The sequence below is a fragment of the Camponotus vicinus genome, unplaced genomic scaffold, assembly GCF_025532165.1.
Source record: "Camponotus vicinus isolate PSW18456_S1 unplaced genomic scaffold, iyCamVici1.0 SCAF_6, whole genome shotgun sequence".
Classification (NCBI taxonomy): domain Eukaryota; kingdom Metazoa; phylum Arthropoda; class Insecta; order Hymenoptera; family Formicidae; genus Camponotus; species Camponotus vicinus.
Genome location: NW_028141978.1, coordinates 5,641,763 through 5,661,673, shown reverse-complemented (window position 1 = coordinate 5,661,673; position 19,911 = coordinate 5,641,763). Strand labels below are relative to the sequence as shown.

Below are 19,911 nucleotides of genomic sequence, written 5' to 3'. Positions count from 1 at the left end.
ATTGTAAAAATAAAACGAATATAAAAATAGGAAACACAATTTACCAGTTTCTATAATTGATTTATTATTTTATCATATATATATATATAGCGTAAACATTTTTTCACACATATAATATAATATGTTATAAATATTCATAAAAGATATTTCGGCAAGGGAAATGTAAAAGATATCATTGTCGAATCGTTAGCATTTACTTCGTCCTGTTCATAATCTAATTCAATAGTTTTTTCTTTCCACAAATCTTCCTGTACAGAAGACATGGCGCCCAACCAATCCTGAATAAATAATATAATAAAATTTAACTACCAAAATCACATCAAATTACAATGAAAATCATATTATACCTGTTGACAATGATTTGCCCATGTATAAATCATTCTGTTATCTACCTTCATAGATAATTTCTTCGTTTGTCGTAACATATTTACCGCAGCACTTTTTCGCGATTGGATCATATAATAGTAAGCTTTCATTAACATATATCTGCGAATATTTCAGCAGCATAATTATTTTCATAAAAGACGTGAATTAAAATTGTAATATTCTAAAAACACAATTTCATATATTATACTTTAAAAAAATTATTTAAAATTATAATCATTGATATATTATTCTAATACTTGAAATTATGTATATATATATATATATATATAATACAGTTATATGAAACTTCATTTTCTCGATAAACATAAATAGATAAGATCAATTAATAATTTTTTTAATACCTGGGAATTGCAATTTTTACAATTTTTATCATTTTCTCGATTTGTCTGAGTTTATTTTTAATTTCCGCCATTGTACTTATCGCGTTGATGTTCCTGTTAGTAATTTCCCGCACTGCAAGTTTGTGACTTTATCTTGGAAATACGAATATCGGGTAACGATTGAGTACTCTTACATTTTTTTTTTTATTACCGTACAAAAGTAGCAGCCCCTCGAGTTTCTTCAACGCGGTAATCGTCGCCGCCACCTTGTGCTCGTCCACCACGCTCTCGGCTGTCACATTCCTGCTGTTCCAAACTTTCACAGCGTCCCACTGCTGCGTTCTGATACACCTTTTATAACATATGTCAAAACGTATCTCAGGAGCTTTGATTTTAATAACCATAATAATTATTTATTTTTCGATCTTAATTGTTATAATTCACAAAATTCTCGTATTTACCATAGCCACATGGAGGTGAAATATCGTCTCTCTGCTTCAGGATCGTGCAGGCTGATTATAGATTCCCCTTCTTTAAGATAATATTGTTCGCAATTTCGAAATGACAGAATCGTGATGCCTGTGTCGAGTTGCACGTCGGCGCAAGTAGCATAGTACCATGTGCGGCCCGATTTCTCCAAGTCATTTTGCGATGCGAATTCTATATTAAATTTTTGAATATGCTTCCGTATGCAATTAACATTATTAATAAATATTTGCTTATATAGTTTATTGTATTCGATAGATTCCATTTATTAATAAGATTGTCCATTTTAAACAATTGTAATAAAGCTCACCCAATTCTCTCAACAAAACTACCACTTCTGAATGACGACGAGAAATCATAAGCAAATACGCTAATCTAGGTAGTACGAGCGTCTTAAGAAATACGGAATTCATGGTTTGCGCCATCCTTGTCACGATAAAGCCGATTCTGATCGCTTTGCTAATCTCTCCTCTCAACCATCGTGAGAAAAATATTCCAGCATAAAGCTCGGCGATGCCTTCGAGCTCTTGGAATTCGAGAAAATCCCCTTTTCTTGCACATATGTTGAGAGCTTGTTTTTCCAAATAAGAAGTAACTGACCTGCATAAGAATATTAAAATAACTATTGTTTTTTACAGAAAAAGAAAATTATATTTGATTTAATAACGCTACAAATGTAGAGTATAATGTTATTCTGAAACAATTGTCAGTTTGTTAATTTTATGAAATTAAAATGAAGACTTGCTCTAATTATTTTTTCTGCCAAGGCACCTTTTTTGATAGACGTGCGTAGTAATCATCATATTCGTAAACGATGTGCAGAGCGTGAGAAAATCTTTCGACGAATCTAACGCAGCATTCAAGCTCCATAGAGCTGCTAATCGTGCATGTTTCTTCATTCCTCTTGTTCCCTGCAAATATTCATTAGTAAGTAATTCTATAAAATTTAGTATCAAATAAGTTTTAATATTAATTAATATTTTTAATATTATTTAATACTAAATAATAAGAACAATAAACATGAAATGAAATAATTTATTTTTTTAATAAACTGTAACTCTATTAAACACGAATATCTTGGCGGAACAAAACAACGATCTTTACCCTAAAAACTTCAAACATTAAAGCTAAGCAAGTAGCCAATTGCTCGATATAATTCGTAGTAAGTTCATCGGTGGTGTCGGTTTTGGGACAAATTAATTTCCATCTTAACAACTCGAGTTGAATCATCGACTTCAAATTAATCGAGAATTTGTGTTGTGGAAAATAATAACCCAAACTGTTTATTGCTTCGTTCAGTTTTTTCCTCGCTTCGGAAAGTAGACCACTTTCTAGATGGCATCTACCTTGAAGCGTTCGGATTTTTGCGGTGATATAAGATAGGAATATCGATTCTTCTTTATGAACTTCGGATATCTATCATTAAAAATCATCATCAAAACTTATTTTTTTTAACTTTATTTTTTGTTTTCCTAGATATTTTTATTCTATCTTACTTGCTGAAGCACAACTTCAGCATCATTCAGAAGTCTGCGAGCTTGAGGCACATTGTTATCTACCAAACAAATCTCCACAAACTCCAAAATTGCCATCAAGATCATGTCTGACTTTCCTAATGAAAACAAAGCAGTTAAATTTATATAACTTATAAATATATAAATTAAATATAAAAATATGCAATTGATTATATGATTAAAAAAATAAGAAAAAATATTTCGCTCTCTCTCTCTCTCTTTCTCTCTCTTTCTTTTGCTCACGTTGACTCACCGATTCCTTGACAGTGCTCCAACATTTGCGCATAAACGGTTATTAATATAAGGTGGCATTGGCAGTTGGCGAAATCAACGTTGGAGAAGGTCTTAATTGGCTTCCTGATTTTCCGTAAAATATTGAGACAAATCGGTGTTTTTTCTTGTTGCATATCTTACAGATATTTATATATTATTAGAAGAGATAGTTAACTTCATATATTATTGATATATACACACATATTATTATTCTAACATCATACTAAAATTTTTGTTAATTTTAAAATGTTTACATCCCACACAGCAATCTATATCTCAGACGTAAATCAGATATCATTTCGTCAATAAATTTTTGTTGTATTTGAGATATCTTGATATTTGATATATCTTGAATATCTTCAGAATATCAGATATCTTCAGAATATCTGATATCTTAATTATCAAAATATTCTAATAATATTTTTACGAAAATATAATCTTTTCTATCTGATTTGTTGCAAGATCAGATATCATATCTCAGATGAAAAAATCATACATTTTTGCAGTCTGGAAGATATCTTATAGATATCCCAGTCATATCTGAGTAGCATTATTTAAATCAGATATTCTGATATTTAGATATCTCTTAGATCTCTCTATGATATATTTTGCTGTGTGGGATTATAAGTGCGATTCAATCTAGGCTCAGATTTAGATTCTATACAATATATAGTACCGTTATTTGCCTCTTCTTTGAGAGTGTAAGTTGCTTCTTCAAGTTGATACGTTTCAGGAAGCTCGATAGTTGCTCTTCTCTTTTTCACTTTTTGGACGGTTGTTTTGCCTAATAATCTTGCAAAATTTAACTCGCCACATGCCATACATCGTCTGGTATGTTGTTGAAGATATTTTAATGCTTTACTGTGCAGTTCTATCTTCTGATTTTCCGTGAGTGATCTTCGTATATAAATTTATTAATATTTAAAGTATTATTTACTCGAAATAGAATTTGAGAACGTCGATTTAAGATATCTAACTATTGGACCATTATTATAATTAATTGGGATTATAAAGCAATAATAAAACTATCAATACCTGTACGTAGTTTCGCGAAACATTGACATTTTGAAACGTATCAAACCGCAAGATGCATATCGCGGTAGATCAGCTAGTTCATCTAAATAAATTTTCATCATTATAGAAGACATTAAGACACATGATCTTTTTATACAAACTTATGTTTAATGTACCTCGTATTATGAGACCTATACAATCGCACGTAATTTCGGGCTCAATGCTAATCCTTTTTATATTTCTATAAAATACTAATGGTCTACCACTCGTAGTGAAATCACCCCGTGCGCATCCAAAAATTCGAATTTCGAAGAGTTTCTGAATGGCTACGAGAGATAAAAATAAATATTATCTTGAACAGTTTTTTTTAATCACATATACATACGTATGTATAGTCAATTGCATATTATTATAAAAAATGAAATAATATACAATATTTTCTAAATATATCACTTTAGAAGATCTTATAAAATTTTTTAATAATATTTGCATTTTCTTTATTTGTTTACCGAGCCCAATTTCTCTCGCAGATTTATCTTGCATTAGATATCGTAGCATATCTCTATTAATAATTTCTCCCAACACTGATGCGCATTTTAGTAGTAGCTGATCCAATGGTGTTAATGAATCGAAAAGCTTCAAGATCATTACTGGCATCATATAATATACAATTATATTATAACCAAATTTCATTGCTTTATATTATTGCTTTATATTAGAAAACAGATAATTGTATATAAAGTGTCAATAAAATAATAAAAAATATATATATACAAATACTAAAATTGTTCAAATAAAGAAAAAATACATAAATGTATAAGTATTTTTTTAAAATTGTGGACTTTATACATAAATTGATAAATAATAATTATTAATTTTTTACCGTCCATTGTCATTTCAGCATTTCCCTCCTCTGGTATAAAATCTTTCGCGAATTTACAAATGGCAATCTTTTCTTCGTCATCAATTGCTTCTGGTTTATGGACAGCACGTTGTAGAGTTAACAAAGATATTGGACCATTCTGAAATTATATTACATATTAAACTTGTTAATCATTGGTAAATTACTTGTTATAAAATTATTATGAGGAAAAAGGAAATTCCTCTTTCTCCTTTACTCGATAACTTGTTCGATACATCTTCCATTTGTCTGAACGATCTTCTTCGTTATTATCATTTTTCTTCATAATATCTTCTGAAACAAATCTAAATAATTACTGATTGGTATGCATTTGTAATAATTTTATTACTAATTACTATTAATTTAATATAATAATATTATATTTAATAAATAATATATTATACAGTTTTTATTTATACAGTTCGTCATCGAATCTCGAATCGATATGGGGCGCACAGCGGCATACTATATTATTAATTGTAAAAAGCACGGAATCTGATCTGCTGTGACGTCGCATAGCATAACTATAGTATATTTAATTGACTGTTGGAAGCAGAGCGCTTACTAGACCTCCGCGGGATGCAATTTAGCGTCACCTACGCGTCGAAAACAAATTCGTTTAATGTAACGCGTCACTATCTGTAAATATATTGTTAACATCGCGCTGAAGAAGGATCAAAAGATGATCCGAAACGTTCGCTTTTTGTTATTATAATGTGTTTTTTAATAAACTAATATTGAAAAAAGAAAGAAGTGTTGTTGCTTCTTTGCGCTCCAACTACCGCGCGTTGGCTCTTATGCCATTTTCTTTTTAATTTTTTAAATAATATATTTTGTTATATATTAATATATTACTTTATATTTGTAATTATTATGATGAAAAATGTTTGTAAAAGTACCATTTACAATAAAAGGATATTTATAAAAAATGTCATGTCAATCCGTATTCCGTATTAATGAACTTTAAAATTTAACTTTTATATAGTTTTATTTTATATTGTAATAGAATATTTTAATTTTATTTTCAAAAAAAGTATTAATGAATAAATTAGAATCTGGGATTAAAATTAGATCTTACCTTTTCAACATAACAGTGGGAGGAAGCACATAACCCATTTCTTCGGCTATCGTTTTGCGTTTGTAAACTATCAAAAGACTGCCAGATTGCGTAAGGCTTATCAAATAACTCTCTATCCATCCTGGATTACCAAAACTTTTTTCTTGGATCAATCTATAAAAACAAGAACACAGACATAGATACACAAATTATAAATTTAAGTAAAAATCCTTATGTCTTTTCTATTAAATATTATTTGCATATTTAAAATGACTAACTTTTCGAGTTCAGGAGGAATTCCGTACACATGAAGAATCTGACATGCTAGTGCTGCATGGTACCACTTGTCTATGTAACTTAATTCGATAATCTATTAATAATAGAAAACAATTTACATATTTATGTATACGTCTCTTTACTCAATTATAAATATAAAAAAATATATATTTTGTTAAAAAACAAATTTTAAATGTAATTGTAATTTCTTGTCATATGATCTCCCTCTCACACACACTTTCCTATTTAAATATAAACTAAACTCAACTTTTCATAATACACAAATTTAGAATATACAATAATAAAAAATAATATTCACATAAACGCTTAAAGAAATATAATATTTCTATGTATAATAATTTTTGTTTTAATTGATATTCATACTCGTGCTCTTTCCAAAATGGCAGGATGCACTTCGTATTCTCCGCTAAGTTTATGTCCGATACTGAGAACAAAGAAGAGCATGTTCCGCTTAGTCATTGTGTGAAACAATAGCATGGATTCATTATCCCCATATTGGGCATCATCGATAATCATCACCCATAGCTCCGTGAAGCAACGTTTCATCAGCTTCAGCAGAAACTTGGTTAGCACCTTGTGTTTCTGCTCTACCGATAGTGCTTTGTAACGTGGGCTCATTGCAAAACGAACATTAAAGGGTTGATTGAGGGTGCAGAGAAACTCTGGTTCACGTAATTGGCCTAATTCTAGTACTAATCTATCCTCGCGTTCTTTAGAGCTAGTGGCGATATGGAAATTCAGCGGCTTGGAGAAGATCATGCGGATTAGGTTATAAGAAACCTGTATTAAAAAAGAAATCATTAGTTTCCATCTAGTTTAGCACCGATCTTCAAAGTTTGATTAGAAGAACTAGTGATAAATAAGTGTAACTAACAATTTTCAATTAAAATATGAAAGAGGAATATTTTTATATATTTTATGTGTTTTTGAAATTATATAAATTAAATTAAATAAAAGATCTTGTCAACCTTAGCGTCGCTCATCACTAAGGAGATATAATTATATGGTATATTTGTGGGAATATTCTGTGCGATTTCATCTAACAATCTTGTTTTACCGATTCTCGGCTCGCCTCTGACAATTAAGAATAAATTGAATATTTTTAACATTATTAAAAATTAATACTAAATGAAAATTGAAACTTTTTAGAAATATTAAATTAATATTTACTTTATAATTAACGTGTTGTAATCGGGTTTTAAATGCTTCGTTGTTATATCTCTGGTAGAATATTCTATCATATTCGTTAGTATTTGTTGGAAAATCTTGATTTCTGTTTCTCGACCGAGCAATGGATAATTGCTCCATGTTAATTCAGGATCAGTAAATCTGCAACAATGCGTCAACTTGTCGCATTAGTGACAAATAATGTTTTACAAAGATATATAAACGATAATTATTAAAAAATTACTTCATCTGCTCTTGAAATTCGTAGACAGGACCAATGTTCGTGATTCCTTTCAAATGCCTCGGCTCTTGTAATATAAAATGTCTCGCTTCGAGACGAGAGTGCAGGAAACTTTCACGATCGCACACCACCTAAAAAAAAAGAATTACATTAATATAAAAAAAGCTAAATTGAATATTTTTATCACTTTTTATCATAATGTTAAAACTTACTCTCTCTGTTAAAAAATAATCTGTACTGATAATTTATTATCGTAGCGCATTCGAGTTTTTAATTTAATTTTTAATTACTAGAATTTAATAGCTAGATTTATTTACATAGCATAATTAGAACGTATGCACAATTAGAATATAAACGGAAAGCGAATAATCTTATATCCTTATAATCCAGTTACTTTATTATTGTACGCGACCATCAAACGCGCCGCCTTGTTCACCGACATTCCGATGACAGTATACTCCCTTCGTAAAACGTGACCGACTACACCGCAATACGTCATTCCAGTTGTAACGGCAATCGTCACTGATTTTACATTCATCATCTCTAGAAGATCCTGTCGCAGTCTGCTGGCGCATCTCAATCCAATCTGCGATTCCAACTCATGTTTGTCACCTCGTAATCCGAATATGCAGAGGAATATCAGATCTTTGTCGAAGAGAGATGTCTTGTTCACGCATCCATGCATTTCGGAGATTACTCTTGATGAAAAATATTGCTAATTATGCACGTCGTTAAAACATAACCACGAATAATTCCTCTTTAAATTTTTGTTCAACAAATTGTAATGAATAAAATTATTCACAACTTGTCGCATTTATATGTGAATAAAACTGTGTAGCAATTTTTAATATAATTATAAATAATAAAAAAGACAGGAAGCGATGACTTTGTAATCTCACTTACTCGCAGACTAATTTGTAAGCTGTGTCAACGAGCGAGATCAATCTTCCCTTATATACATTCGCCGTGATGACATTAATGAAGAGTATGACTACTTGTCTCATCTCTGTAAGATGTTCCAAAGGCTCGTCCAATTCTACAGATCGTATCACTGGTCTGGGGATATAGCTTCTCAATGAATCTTTCAATTGGGCTTTAGCTACCTTAATGACCTTGGGCCTCACTGCATAATTCGTAATAATCTTCATATTTCGAAATAATGTAAAAAAAGCATGACGCGGATATTGTACATTTGTATTCTTTATAAACTCACGACTATAATCGACTTGTTCAAAATCATGTTCCTTCCAACTATTGTCTATCCGATCTGTCAAAGTTATTTCGGAATTGAATGATGCTAAATTGATGAAATCTCTACGTTGTAATTCGATATCTCTGTCATCTAATGATTGAAATTATGTGCATTATTACTTAAAAGATTTAAAACATCCATTCCTTGTTTAAAATATGAAATTACGTGCCATTTTCAATGCTATTCTGTATATCATGAACTTTAGATTGATACCACATTGCCGAGCAGGCTATGATTAGGGTATGTATGCCATCCGGTAACTTTTCGTGAATGTACTCATTAGGATTTGCCCATTGCCAGCTACTGGGTGCCACGAGAATATCGCCTCCCCTAAGTAGAAATAAATAAATTATTCTTTTATAAAGTATTCTTTTTTTATTATTATTTCCATAAAAACAATAAAATACAATAAATAAATTGAAAGAGCACTATATTTTTAATATGCAGTTCACATAGATTTAAAAATACAAATATAAAAATAAATATATAAATAATTTTTATTTATTTGGCCGACTTATAAGAAATTTTATAATATTAAAATATCAAAATAAGAAAGTTTATAATATTACCGACATAGCGTTTCGGCGTGTTTTACATCCCAGACAGGTTTCCCAGTGATAACATAATACGACATCGTTTCTGGATCACCAATAGACGTAAAGTACGTTTTCCCAGAAGCAATGGCAAGTTTTACTATCGAAAATATAACAGACTTAATTTTGGAAAATTGTGTGTGTGTGTGTGTATATGTGTCAGTTTTGATATATGTAATCTATCATAAGTGATTCTTTTATTAAAAAAATATATAAATTTTTCAATTATATATTATTGAATTTTAATACAATTTGATTCATAATTTTTATGACAGTGAGTATCTAAAATGTTAAAATACGACACTTTATCAAATGTTTAGCGCATTTGAACCTTTAAGCGTTACACCGACGTCGGTTTCATAAGTTCCGAAATGTTTCTGTATGACGCAGGCGGTTTGCATTGCTTCTGTCGCAATATCACGCATAAACATTCCTTCTTGGAGTTTCCACATTACTATAAATGCATCGCCCGAAAATTTCACCACGTCGCCGTTATGTGAGAGAATTTCTTGCACCATCGCACCGATGTAGGTGTTTAAAGTTTCCGACAATTTGGATGGACCGCCGACACCAGTTTTTGTATATTTTTCTGTGAGATCTGTGAAACCTGCGTAGAATTAAAATTACAAATGTGATAATGCTATGATAATAATATCAATTATAATATATAAAAATCGAACAATTTGTTGGATAATTTTCAACCTGAAACGTCGCCGAGTAACAACGTCGTCTGATATTCTCTGGTTTCATAATTATCATAATGATCAAGGATTTCATCGGGACACATAGATGCAAATATTTTAGTATGTTGTTCCAATCGAATACGCGAGAATCGTTCTGCATAAAATAAAATTGTCAATTAAACATCCTTAATATTATTACATGTTATTAATTAAATATCTTGTTACTGATATACTATATATATATATAATACTCTATATTATGCTAATATATATTTAGCGCAATCTTTATAATGTAATATTGAAATAGTAAAATAAAAAATAAAAATTGATATGTTTTATTGCAAAATATAAATTAGGTTACATCTTAATTCTAACATAACTTAATTTTCTTTTATATAATCAATTTACCTTCTATTACTAAAGAATTCATATTTATCTCTATATATCCGTCATTTCTTTTTTCTATTATACAATATAATCTATAATTCTTAAATTATTAAATTAATTTTATAAAGCTTAATTAATTTATATCTATATCTGTATATGTAACTATATCTGTATTTTCCCAATTAAAATAAAAGAAATTCTATTTAAATAAAGCTTAGAAGAAAACTTCAGATATTATATATAGATATGATTATTGTGCATTCTATATGTTATCTTTTTTGCCTCTCTTTTACACAATTATTTTATATTATAATTAATACTTACTGGCTTATAACATATCTTTCGATGCCTTTTCGAAATACATCATCAAAAAACATGTATAACATGCGCAATATTACAGGAGGATATTTTTATGATTTAAATCATAAAAACATGAAAATAAGATGTTAAATATTTAAAATAAATTTCAGTGTTTAAAGTGTTCATGAACATAATCGATATAATAGAAAAAATTAATTAAAAAATTTAATTTAAAAAAATTCTATAATTATATTTTTTTTATAGAGCAAACTTAACGAATTAATAAGCTGTAAATTTGTTTAAAATCAGCCTTTTCTCTCTCTCTATTTTTTTATGACATTTATGTTCACGAATTTATGAATTACTATAATTATATTTAGTTAAATTTACTTTTAATATAACGGGAAGAAGACCATGAATCAATTTTAGAAGGATTATTGACTTCTGATATAAGAGGTTTTATAAGGAAATTAGTATCCAAATGAAGAGATTCGTGTTGAATTTGAACTACAAACAAATCCAATATTCGAAAATCTCCAAAAACCTATGAGTAAAAGTATTGATACAATTAAATTATATATATAATGTAATATATTATATGTATAATGTAATATATATATATATATATATATATATATATATATATATATATATATTACATTATATATATAATTATATATATATATATATATATATAATATATATATATATATATATATATATATAAATTTTATATATATATATATATATATATATATATATATATATACAGGGTGTTTCCGGACATTTGCGACAAACTTAAAGGGGTGACAGATCTCGAAATAGAACAATTTTTGTTCAGCAACCCGTGTTCGGCGATGCCTCCTTAAGGCGCCAAGCTGCGATGAATGTTGTTTGATTTCTATATGGTTAGGTTAAAATAAAAAATCATACGTTTTTTAAATTAAATTTTATTTTATTATAATAAATGTTCAAAATGGCGACCTGCAACCTCAATACAAACATTGCATCTACGGTGCATTGACTGACACACCCTCTGAAAAATTTTAATCTAAATAGGATACATTATATACTTAATCTCGAAAGGCACTAACATATATATATATATATATATATATATATATATATATATATAGGTCATCAAAATACTTTTTTCAAATTAAATATCATTTCTCGTTGTTTCTCTTGCAACTTATTTATTTTGTATAAAATTAATAGAGAAACCCAGTTTAGTCTTATCGTTAGTTGAATATTTTTTACATTAAATCATACATCATGCATACATATTTAATGTTATTAAAGTAAAAGATACAGATATATTATAAGTTTTAAATACACATAACAATCATTAAATATATTGACATAAAGATAAATATATGAATATATAAATGGTAAAGAATACTTTAATATTAATATAAAAAATTTTATAATATATTATTATGATTATATTATAAAAATATTTATAATATAATAATATTTATAATATTTATAATAATATTCATAATAATCTTTATAATATAAATATTATTCTTATTACTATGTCAATTTTAATATTATAACATGTTACTAATTTATGTACGAATTAATATTAATATTTATTTTAATATTTATTTTAATACTTATCATTTATTTCAATACGAAAAATTGTAATATAAATGTCAATATTAACTTTGAATCTAAAAACATGTAAAAGTTAATATTTTACACGTATTTAAAATTTGAAGTTAATATTAAAACTTATTTTACAAAAAAAATTTATAATAAATATTAAACTTTGTGTAAATTTACACAAATTAGTGATATGTTATAATATTAACATTAATGCATAATAATAATATTATAAAGATATTAAAAATGATTACAAAAAAGTAAGAAAAATAATTAATAACAGACAAATCATACGTTATTAATAATAAGAGTAAAAATATAATATAGAAATCTATCTGTTATATAAGTAATTATATTATAAATAAGAGTATTGCAGGTGTCATCTCCAGTTGATTGGTTATCCATTTTTGTGATATTATCAAATTTTAAATAATCAAATGATAGTTTATCAATCGCTTGATTTGAGGCCAGCGTATTTCTATTTTGCGTTCAACATACAAATTCAATTCTTTTATGTTCTCGTTCACGAATTTCTTTATCTAAAACATATTATTTTAACATTCACTATTAATAATAAATTTATCATTGCGTTTTATCCAAAATAACAGTTATTATAATATAATATTCTTCTTTTCATAGCATAAATTTTCATATGATAATACATATATGATATATACAAAGATAAATTAGCTTGATTAAAGAAATATAAATAAATATAGATTGTCTGGGATTATATAATTTACCTTATCCAGTTGTTTCTTAGTATACACATTATTAATAATATAAGTTAATGCTACCATCGTACTGATTTCTCTACACAAATAAAATAGCAATTTTATAATTAATACATATGACAAATTTTTGTGATTACAAATAGCTACAGTAATTATAAATACATTTACGAAGAAAAAGTCCATTACCTAGGTTTAATTTCATTAATATTATATAACATGTATTCAAATATTTCATTATTCCTTGCATGTTTTGCAATAATAGAATAAAAGATAGAAATACGTTCGGTTGCTTGAAATAATCTCGTGATATTTTTAAAATTATGTTCTTTCATTGTTTGCGATAAATATGAAAAGATTATATCAGAATTGTTAGTACAAGTCAAATAATCCAGAATTTTATTATCTCGTGTCTTCTCCCATAAATTTAATGTTTTTAACCAAGTCTCAAAGCTCGCTATCATCATACCTTTACAGTACGTCCATTCTCTCCACCATGGCATAAGTCTAACATAAAATATATAGAAAAAAAATAAAAATTTGTTATAAAATATTATTATATAATCTATATAATTCTCTCTTAATTAAAAATAATTTTACGATATAATTGCAATATGTATATTTTTACAGGAAAAATGGGTGATTATGGAAAGAATTATGATTTTATACAAAAAAATTACTCATTCTTTTTAAAATCATCTTTGAGATGATTTTCCAATTTATGATGGGCTGTATTTATGCAATCCGGAAGCTCAAAAATACATGCCCACTTCGCAGCTTCTTGTATCAAACATTTAGTAAAATAATCATTGACAGAAACTTCATCGTATCCTATTTTTTGAAGAACTCTATACAATATATCGCCCATATTTTTCTACAAAATCAATAAATAATATTTTAAGTTTTGTAGTAGTACTTTTTGTTACTTATAAAAAAATATTATTCTATCTTTAATCTAAATATGAAATTATGTAAAAATTGAAACTGAATTTTTTTTAGACACAGATATATTACATTTTCTTCCAAGTTATTTTTATGCTTTATATGAATTTATGCATAACATTTTTTATATTAAAGAGAAATCTGTTTTCCTATTTACCTTAATTTCTGTAACTTTTCTGACTGAAAGTGGAAAGATTCTCGACATATATTCGAAAACTTTGAACATAGGATACCATGCTATGTAATCTGTTTCTTGCTTTAGATAGTTTGTGAGATTCCAAAATATAGAAGAATGAAGTCTGCCTGATTCCATAAGATGAAATGCATCATCGATGATTTGAGCACGATTAAGAATATGTATGTTTGAATATAGTGAAGAATTCAGGTAATACGCGATTTTGTGCCAATTTTCAGGATCATAATTGACGCGATAATATCCTACCGTAAAATAAATAAATTTTATCAATCATATGGGATCCTTTTGATAAGATTTATTTAAAAATATCCCTGGATATAAAAAACGTATTTTCTTTTCTTTTATTTTTTAAAGAATACAAAAGTTTCAATAGATTACTCGCATAGCGTGTATTACAGAAAAAATTGTAACCTGTGCAAATTATTTATAAAATTACTTTATTTCGTCGTCATTCATCAATAATTCTTTCTAGATAATTGTTGTATGAGGGAGTAAAGAAAATTTTGCATATAATTAAATTTATTTTTTTTTACATAAATGATAATAAATGGACTCAATTATAAGCAAGGAAGAATTTATTATAAACTCAACAGCAATATAAAACGTAAGACATTTCTCATACTATATTTTATCGTGCCATTATGTAATATGTGATATACTCATACTATATTTTATAGTGTCATTACGTAATATGTGATATTTTTGTTTTTATATAAAATATAAAATATATATAATATAAATAAAAATGTGTGAATTGATATGAAACTTTGATTATGTAAAATAGATGGTAATACTGATTTATATTTACCTATTTGTTGTAAATTGACTATTATCCAGCCATTTTCATTTTGGTGTAAAGTAATTTCGATATAAGAATGTTGTTTCGGTGTAAGTTTTAGCCAATAGCCACGTGAAATATTGGTAAAATCGTGTTCAGTTTCAGTAGTCATGGTCACAAATATGAACCAATTATCTTGATCTGATATATTATTTTCCACCGATACTATTACTTTTCCAGAATCAAAATAATCTCGTTTTACATTCAATATAGGATAATGCATTTGATTTGTCCAGGCATCCATCATCTGTGATATGTTAATTGGCGGTACATTAATTAGCATCTGGCTAATATGCGAATAAGTTAGCTCACTTTGTATAGCGATCCATAAATCATTGGGAACTGCTGATCTAAATTGACTAAGTTTATAAATTTTACATTTATTGACCATAAAAATGCTGCAATAAATTGCGTTAGAGAAGATGATTTTTATGATTATTGTGTATTCTATATGTTATCTTTTTTGCCTTCTTTACATAATTATTTTATACTATAATTAATACTCACTGTCTTATAATGTAACTCTCGATGCCTTTCCGAAATACATCATCAAATAACATGTATAACATGCGCAATATTACAGGAGCTATGATTTAAATCATAAAACACAAAAATAAGATGTTAAATGTATAAAATAAATTTCAGTGTTCATGAACATAATGGATATGAAAAAAATTAATTTTAAAAAATTCTATAATTATATCTTTTTTTATAAAATAAACTTAACGTATTAATAAGTTGTAGATAAATTTGTTTAAAATTAGCCTTCTCTCTCTCTTTCTGTGTCTCTCTTTCTCTCTTTCTATTTTTTTATGACATTTATGTTCATGAATTTATGAATTACTATAATTATATTTACTTAAATTTACCTTTAATAAAACGAGACAAAGAATCAATTTCAGAAGGATTATTGACTTCTGATATAAGAGGTTTTATAAGGGAATCAGTATCCAAATGAAGAGATTCGTGTTGAATTTGAACTACAAACAAATCCAATATCCGAAAATCTCCAAAAAGCTATGAATGAAAGTATTGATATAATTAAATTATATATATATATATATATATATATATATATATATATATATATAGTATTTGAATATTTAATGGGAATAGGTGTTAGCATTATATATATATATATATATCAGTGCTTCTGCTCATTACTGAAAATAATTATATACTATTTGTATATATTATTAAGTTCAAAGATATTGTAAAAATTCATTAAAACTCATTACAATTATTCTTAAATGTATAATACTGTTTGCTTAAATCTGATATATCTAACGAATCTTTTATGACAACGCTTCAGACTTTTATAACAATTTAAAAGAATTGAGCATTTTGATCTTAAGAAAATTTAAAAAAATATTTGTATAAATTTTATAATAATTTTTTATATCTTATATTTTTACATTTTAATGTGCATTTATTTTAAATGTGTGAATAAACTAATATTAAAAAATATATTTAAAAAAACCTTGTTAATAGCATCCGTTCCCAATAATATAGCAATAGCATCATTCAACCAGAGATAAGACCATAAAGCTGGACTGACCATATTACCAAACCATTGATGTGTATTTTCTCGTGCTACTAAGCGCGCTACGTCAAATTTGCGAGCAACAGGATCTCTGTTTTCTATATAGATAATATTTGCTTCCCTAAAAGTTATTCAAAAATAATACTATTATGAAAATATGATAAGAAAATAAGATATTTTTTGTCGTTATATCTCTATATTAGAAAATGATATTTAAAAAGATGCAATTATATATATCTTATTTTTCATTATTACATTCTATATATATAAAGTAAATTGTGTCTTTCATATGTTTATTTAAAACGAAAATATTCATGTATGTGTTCTCAATAATTTGATATAGGAATTTAAATCGCGATATATAATTTCGATGGTAATATTTGATTCAATCTTCTTCTAAATAACTTTAAAATAAGTATTCCATTGATATGATAGGAAAATAAGAAATAAAAATCACAAGTGTGCGGCTTCAAAATTGAAATTTAAACTCATATAAATAATTTCCATATTTACATCAATTTGAAAATGAAAATATACTACTTTTTATGTAATATATTTAGGAACGGTATGTGATAAACTTATCTTGAAATTCATTAATATATGTATCATATATTACCGTGATTTATTGATCTAGCTATAAAAATATATGATATATATGATATAAATATATGAATTTTCTAACTTTATGCATGCTAACAATAATTTAATAAAATAATTATATAATAGATTAAAATAATAAATAAAATAATTAGTGAATTAATTTGTCTTTCCAATTATATGCATTACCTATAAAAGATGAGACCCCAATATTGTATGCTATTGTCTCGTAGATCTGAAACTGCAATATGATCCACTTTTGTAATCATTTCAATATTTAGCAACGAGAGCGCCCATTCAATTCCGAGAAGTTGTGAGACAGATTCAGCAATTATCTGTGCGAATATTATTTGTTGTACTTGTTCTACTGAATATTGTTTGTACCAATTATTGGTGACCCGATTTGAGTCAACATAATAATTAGATATCGGTGAATTCAGCATGAAATCTTTTAATATAGTCCGTTTGACTTCTATATATGGAAATGCCCATTCTTCGCTAAATATGCGGTTGGGAAGGAAAGGATCTTTACACAGCACAATTGCCACGAGATAAATGGGCATTTTAGGAGTAACGTGAAATATCGTCCACGTCATACTATTTTTCTCGTACAATTCATGTACTGGCATATTTGACAAAGCTGTGTAGTTTTTATGATGCTTTATAGTAATGTGAAATGTAGCCTTCAATGCCGGTTCGTCCCAACATGGCAACACTCGTCGAGCATTAATAAATTGGAAATCCGTTGCTACCAACAATCTATCAAAATTTAAACGATACATTAGTTAACGATACATTGTTAAGATTAGAATAAATTTTCTACTATTATTCACGTATTAAAAGCTATAGAATATATCCAAACATAGTTTACGAGTAATTATTTGAAGAAGAATATTCAACATATTTAATTATTGTCGTCAATTTACATTGCAATTTCTATTGTATTATGTATATTTGTTATAAATAAAATTTAGTATAATATATATTTTTGTAAAATGTAAAATATGTGTGTGTGTGTAAATAAAATAATTAGTAGCTTTTTACATTCAAAAATTTCTATCTATAAATAATATATTTAAATTTCCAAAATTAATTTCTCAAATTAAAAGTTGTGATATGAAAGAAATATGATAAAAGTAGATTTTTTTATCTTTGAAATTATATTTTACAATTATGAGGAAATATGTAATTATACTTAGATATTGGAAAAAAGATTTTGAGTACATTATCGTAAAGCTACATTCTACTATCTGTAAATTCTACTGTCGGTATGAATTTTTGGAAATGACTTTAAAGAATAGTGATGTTAATAAATAGTCTTTATAGTATATTATGACATTGCGCTTTCAACATTTCAATTCACTCACGTTTCATATTTGTTTCCGTTTGTTTGGTACGTTTTATGTTGAAAAAATCCTCCTCCTTCATTGCTATTCAGGGTGCTCTTAAATGTCATTTTCAATATGTAATTCCCTTTTAATATTGCAGTGTCAAAATAAATGGTGAAAATTTGCGTTTCAGATTGATATGCATAATTCGTTGGATAATAAATTGTGTTCGATGGATCACTTAAATTTAGCTTGGTTTTCACCTGATTATCATTTATTTTTACCAGTATGGACTGATTTATTTTTACATAAGGTTGTTGTGCATGCAGACTTATGCTTTGTATTGGGTAAAGAATTTCTATTACAATGTCGATCTCACCAGACAATTTAAATACATTTGCATTGTCTTCTTCGATATGCGGTGTTAGCAGGATACTATAGTGACTAGGTATTATTGTCTTGGTATGGTTTGATAAACGATGATTAATCAAAACCGTGTAGTCTTTTTCCGCATTTTCGTTAAAATTAGCTGCCGTGCCGATGAATATTAAACAGCTATTTAACAATAATATTATAAATGCCATGTCAGATGATTTCAAGTACCTACAAGAATATTTTCTTCGTCAAAAAACGAATAATAAATAAGATGTAAAAGAGCGAAAAAATATTTTTATCATAATTATTACATAAAGAAAGTACGAGTATAAAAAAATACAGTGTGTTTTTTATTAGTTGTTACTAATTCTGCATAAAAAGGAATTAATTTTTTTGAAAAGTAAATTTGAATTGGAAAATAGTATCTATTTGAATAGACAGAATCAGAGTGAATTTTATCAAAGACAATAGAACATTTAAGAATACTTCTTTCGAAAATAAAATATGTGAAGAACATAATTTAAATAATTTTGAAGAATCATGTATTTCTATATCTTGCATATTGTAATTGGCATTAAGACAAATTTAAATGTATTACATAATGTTGATGTTTGCAAATTTAATTTCTTTCGTTGCTCGTTCCGGTTAATAAAAATATAAACATCTTACGCGGTATACAAAGGCGTAAGATGTTTATATTTTTATTAACCGGAACGAGCAACGAAAGAAATTAAATTTATTTGAATTTTTTTGGACATCTCTATAAGGCATCTAAACAAAGATTTAAAGATGATCTATCGATTTTTAGGTAGAAGCTTTTTAACATTTTTATGCTGTTAAGATTTTTTGGTGTATATTATTTCTCTTTTATACACATGAAT

General features: G+C 27.0%; 2 protein-coding genes across 14 annotated transcripts; both read right to left on the bottom strand.

The window, feature by feature from the left end:
• Positions 1–110: 110 nt before the first annotated feature.
• On the bottom strand, positions 111–10,713 carry LOC145973039 (adenylate cyclase type 10). 13 transcript variants are annotated; one of them, XM_083102169.1, is made up of 30 exons: positions 10,594–10,713; positions 10,205–10,339; positions 9,834–10,109; positions 9,479–9,602; positions 9,079–9,239; positions 8,871–8,999; positions 8,561–8,780; positions 8,052–8,355; positions 7,661–7,788; positions 7,420–7,578; positions 7,218–7,323; positions 6,613–7,029; positions 6,231–6,322; positions 5,974–6,126; positions 5,113–5,200; positions 4,878–5,016; positions 4,504–4,644; positions 4,171–4,320; positions 4,016–4,097; positions 3,657–3,877; positions 2,961–3,116; positions 2,690–2,805; positions 2,298–2,609; positions 1,965–2,104; positions 1,504–1,793; positions 1,169–1,367; positions 919–1,058; positions 729–840; positions 393–486; positions 111–278 (listed from the first exon to the last, which is right to left on the bottom strand). In XM_083102169.1, exons 1-30 carry the CDS (start codon positions 10,613–10,615, stop codon positions 135–137), a joined length of 4,950 nt encoding a protein of 1,649 aa, XP_082958295.1. In that variant the 5' UTR covers positions 10,616–10,713; the 3' UTR covers positions 111–134. The 13 variants fall into 13 exon arrangements, 8 of the variants coding, with proteins under 8 accessions (XP_082958295.1, XP_082958296.1, XP_082958294.1 ...); XM_083102170.1 differs by having other exon boundaries at positions 348–438; XM_083102168.1 differs by having other exon boundaries at positions 348–486; positions 10,594–10,712.
• A 2,115-nt stretch (positions 10,714–12,828) lies between these two features.
• Positions 12,829–19,239, bottom strand: LOC145973077 (aminopeptidase N-like). The gene is made up of 11 exons (XM_083102254.1): positions 18,695–19,239; positions 17,517–18,086; positions 16,668–16,851; positions 16,057–16,204; positions 15,695–15,773; positions 15,158–15,546; positions 14,311–14,591; positions 13,892–14,085; positions 13,401–13,718; positions 13,224–13,293; positions 12,829–13,019 (listed from the first exon to the last, which is right to left on the bottom strand). The coding sequence occupies exons 1-11, from the start codon at positions 19,237–19,239 to the stop codon at positions 12,906–12,908; spliced, it is 2,892 nt and encodes a 963-aa protein (XP_082958380.1). The 3' UTR covers positions 12,829–12,905.
• Positions 19,240–19,911: the final 672 nt, after the last annotated feature.